This window comes from Phaseolus vulgaris, chromosome 9, assembly GCF_051622355.1.
Source record: "Phaseolus vulgaris cultivar YP4 chromosome 9, ASM5162235v1, whole genome shotgun sequence".
Classification (NCBI taxonomy): domain Eukaryota; kingdom Viridiplantae; phylum Streptophyta; class Magnoliopsida; order Fabales; family Fabaceae; genus Phaseolus; species Phaseolus vulgaris.
In genome coordinates this window covers 6,042,540-6,046,843 of record NC_143506.1, presented here as the reverse complement: position 1 = coordinate 6,046,843, position 4,304 = coordinate 6,042,540, and the positions used below count along the sequence as shown (strand labels likewise).

Genomic DNA, 4,304 nt, shown 5'->3' with positions numbered 1-4,304 from the left:
AAATCTATCAGATCACCCATCCCCATACTTTCCAAACTCACTAAAGTTCTTGAAACAATCTTGCCCCGACCGGAGAAGAAGATCTGAGAGGGCACCCATTCACAGATGAGATAATCGATACTCCAGTCCCTCCAATGTGCAAAGGGTTAACCATTAAACCTTATGATGGTTCTACTCATTCGGAAGAGCACCTGGATGTGTTTAAAACACATATGACCTTGTACACAACCAACAAAGCACTGTGGTGTAAAGTATTCCCTACTTCTCTCCAAGAAGGACCAACAGGCCTTGGTCTTTTATCCTAAAAGCTAGAGTTTTTAAATCAAAATACGAGTTTAGAATGATTTATAGATCCTCATCTCTTTGGTCTGGAATTAAGCAGTTTTATTCTACCATACTTGATTATACTTCTTGGACTATTGGTACGAGTAGTTTTATTAAATTCTGGAATGATAAATGGTGTTCTACTACTTCTTTAGCAAATATTGCAGGGTTATCTGATGGTGTTAGCATTCCGGCTACCGTCTCTCAGTTTTGGACAGGTTGTGATTGGAATATTCCCTTGTCTTTACAGCATATGCCTCATTTTTTTAATTATATCATGGTTAGGGAGGACAAGATATTCCTCATTTTACTACTAGGACTAATGTTCCTTGGATACTTCGTAATCGATTGAATACTTGTCTTAATTACTGTGGAAAGATCAGGTTTAAGGTTACTCATATTTTTCGTGAAGGAAATGCATGTACTAATAAGTTGACTAATTTAATATTTATTCATAGAAAACTATTTTATTGGTATAATAGGTTTCCATATAATCTTCTCTTAAATTTTTTTATGAATATTATAGTCTACCTATATATCGTTTTTGTTAGCATATGAATTTCTATCTAATCCCTCAATATTTTTTAGATGTCAAGTTGCATAGTGATACCTAACATGAAAACTATTATAAAAAAAAAAGACAAAAAGTAAAAAAAAAAACCAGCACAAATTTTCTGGTATATGAAAATATTTTTTTTAAGAACATAAGGATTATATAAAATAGTTCTTTTCTTGTAAATAATGTAAATGCATTCTTTTTTTTAATTCATGCAATTATGTTATAAAAATATATAACAATTTATTTTTTTAGTCTTTGTCATCTCGTCAAGAACCAAAACAGTTGATGGCAAATTTTGAGCACATCATAAAACTGCAAAAAAAATATAGATGCCAGAAACAGAACTTTTATATTTGCATGAACGTAGAACATATTTAATCTTTGCGGAATGTCATGAAAACTATGAAATGAAGATAAGTTTTAATAGTCCTAATTGTTGTTTTACCTCTCGTATTATCGTTGGTTTCATTGTTCAGTTATGGGGTTTTAATCTATTCATCAACATCAAATATTCAACGAATGACGTGACACTACAGTAAAAAGTCACATTAGCATAGATAACTTCTGATTTTTGCAATTGAATATAAAGCTCTATCAGTATTTTTCATCAAGATATCAAATTGACAATGTCATCAAAATTGAACCTTTAAAATAGTAAGAAAACTAACAGAACAATTTACACTTTTTTGGTTCTCAGGTACAGGTATCCCTTTTTTACTTCTCATATACAAGTACTTATTATGAATCCAAATGGTTCGAATTTTTTATATAATTTAAATAAAAGTCAATTCAATCCAATTCAATTCAATCAAACCATGATTCATTGAATTGAATATTAAATTTTGATATTGAATCCATAAATCCTACTTGGATTATATATATATATATATATATATATATATATATATATATATATATATATATATATAAACAATGAGTCAGGAAAGAAATTTGAAACCTCAGATATTCATTGATCATTTATGAATGTCGCATATTGGCTTTCATACCTCACAGATGTGACAAACTAGCAATTGGAGAACAAGTACTCAATTGAGTTCTCTTCACAGATTCAAGAACAGCATTTATCAATTAGGCTCAGCTTTTATCAAAATGCTTCAAATCACATTTGTGCCATTTCCCTCATGGACACCTAAATTTCAGCCACAAACCAAATGATAAATCACGGCCATCACGTTTATCAATTTTTTTTAAAAAAATACTCCATCCAATATCTCAATCAGCTAAACCACCATTCTGTAGTAGGATACATAAAATAGCAATAGAGACTAGGGCACCTAAATTAAAAGAATAAGGCACACTTCACTTCTTTTTGGGGTAAATGGAAAAACCCTCGTTCTGTGTTCATATTTGGATGTTTAAATACTCACCTAAATGTGAAGGATGAAGCAAGTTCTACAAAGGGCGAGTGACGAATCCCCTCGCAACCATCTTATCCACCAATTCTTCATGCTTTTTCAACTGTCCAGCGTTTCTGAGCAGCTCCAGAACAGTTTCATAAACGGACAGATTCGGTCTTAGGCATTTTTCTTCAACCATTTCCTTCACCAACTTGTAAGCATTGTTCCAGTGCTTCATTTCACAAAACATCGAAATCAAAATCCGGTAAGTGTTTACATTAGGTTCAACCTGATTCTCATCCATTTCCTTCTTCATTTTCAGAACCATATCAGTAGATTTCGACTCAGCAAACATCCTCATCAATATATTATAAGTCAACGTATTGGGCTGGCACTTCAGCTCCTTCATTCTAGCATACATCCTGTGCGCACCATTCACATCATGCAATTTAGCTATGCATCCAAAAACACAATTGAAAGTGGATGCATTAGGAGCAACCCCTTTCTTGACCATCAAATTGAGAATCTTCACAGCCTCATCAAGATTCTCATCCCTACAATGACTCTCAATGATGAAATTGTAGCTGATGGTATCTGCAGGACAACCAAGCCTCTTCATCTGATTGTGAACCTGCAATACCTTCTCAGTCCTCCCAGCCTTCACATGAACCCGCATCAAACTATTGAAAGTAACAGCATTAGGATCACACCCTGAATCGATCATCTCGGCGAAAACATCATGAGCACGCGTAATTTGCCCGCATCGGCACAACGAATCAATCACAATGCTGTAAGTATAAACATTAGGCTTAATCCCAGCCATCTTCATATCACTAAACACCTCTTCAGCCTTAGATATGTTACCAGCACGACACCACCCATAAACCAAACTAGTGTATACTAAAACATCAGGCTCAAACTTATGCTTGAGACTCTCAAAAAACGATTGAGCCTCATTTGCCCTTCTTTTTTTACACAAGCTACTAATCACAATTGAAAACGCAACCTTATCGGGGGTGCAGCCGTAGTCCTCCATACGGTTAAAAGCGTGCACCGCCTCCGCAGCTAATCCGGCCCTCACGTAGCGGCGGACGAGAGCGGAGAACGTGTGAACGCTGATTTCGACGCCGCGAGTCTTCATGAGGTCGATGACGTGCCACGCGAGGTCGAAATGTCTCAGCTTTCCGGCGAGGTCGAGCATCTCGTCGTAGGGCTCCGGCGAGGGGGGAAATCCGTCAAGTGAGGTAGCCCAATTGAAGAACGCGAGGGATTGGAATAAGGGGATGCCGTGGCGGACAGCGCCGCATTTCTCGATGACGCGGCGGGCGACGGCGGGGGAGAGTGTTTGAGCGGCGGAGAGCGCGGAGAAGTCAAGGGAGAGGTCGGGGATGGCAAGGTTGGGAGTGGGGGGAGCGGCGTTAGGGTTTGGTGAGGGGTTTCTGCGGTGGTGATCTTTGATGGCGGCGTGGAGTTTGTCGGCTAAGGTGGTTTCCTCGGGGGATAGGTTTGGAGTTTGACATGTGTCATTTGGATCGGGTTGGAGAAGAGGTTCGGGAAGTGAATCCGAAGAACAGTGTTGGTTGAAAGTGCGGGGAAGGAGCGGTGAAAGAGAGTGGCGCAAGCGTGCGCATGATTTGATCAAAGCCATTGATGGGTTGAGTGACGCTGCTGCGCCGTTCGTGCCCTCCGGTGAGTATTGAGAGTCACTACGACGTTATTGGTAATGGGGCCGAATCGGCCAGAGAAGAAGAAAATAGTTGTGGACCAAGGGCCAACACAATGGCCACATTGGGCTAGGTTATGCACAGTTCATATTTTAAAACAAAATTAACGCAATCAAATATAATCACTTTACTAAACAAAGCGTTTGATTAATTGATTTTTTTAAATGAGTTCGCTGTTTTGTTTTCAAGCAGATCAATTTTCTGGATTAATTACGTTTATTATTTTTTATTCATATATGATTTGATTTTCCTTCTAAAATAATTAATTGAATCAAACGTATAAAAACTTGAAAGTTGATCTGAAAATTTATTTATATGCAAACTTTTTTAATGACCTAT

At 37.5% G+C, this 4,304-nt stretch overlaps 1 protein-coding gene across 1 annotated transcript; it reads right to left on the bottom strand.

Annotated features, from left to right (window-relative positions):
- Positions 1–1,829: 1,829 nt before the first annotated feature.
- Positions 1,830–4,037, bottom strand: LOC137820974 (Pentatricopeptide repeat (PPR) superfamily protein). The gene is made up of 2 exons (XM_068625337.2): positions 2,272–4,037; positions 1,830–2,033 (listed from the first exon to the last, which is right to left on the bottom strand). The coding sequence occupies exon 1, from the start codon at positions 3,887–3,889 to the stop codon at positions 2,297–2,299; it is 1,593 nt and encodes a 530-aa protein (XP_068481438.1). The 5' UTR covers positions 3,890–4,037; the 3' UTR covers positions 1,830–2,033; positions 2,272–2,296.
- Between the last annotated feature and the right edge of the window lie 267 nt (positions 4,038–4,304).

Coding starts and splice junctions, on each gene's coding strand:
- LOC137820974 (XM_068625337.2), bottom strand. CDS start 3,889: ATGGCTTTGATCAAATCATGCGCACGCTTGCGCCACTCTCTTTCACCG.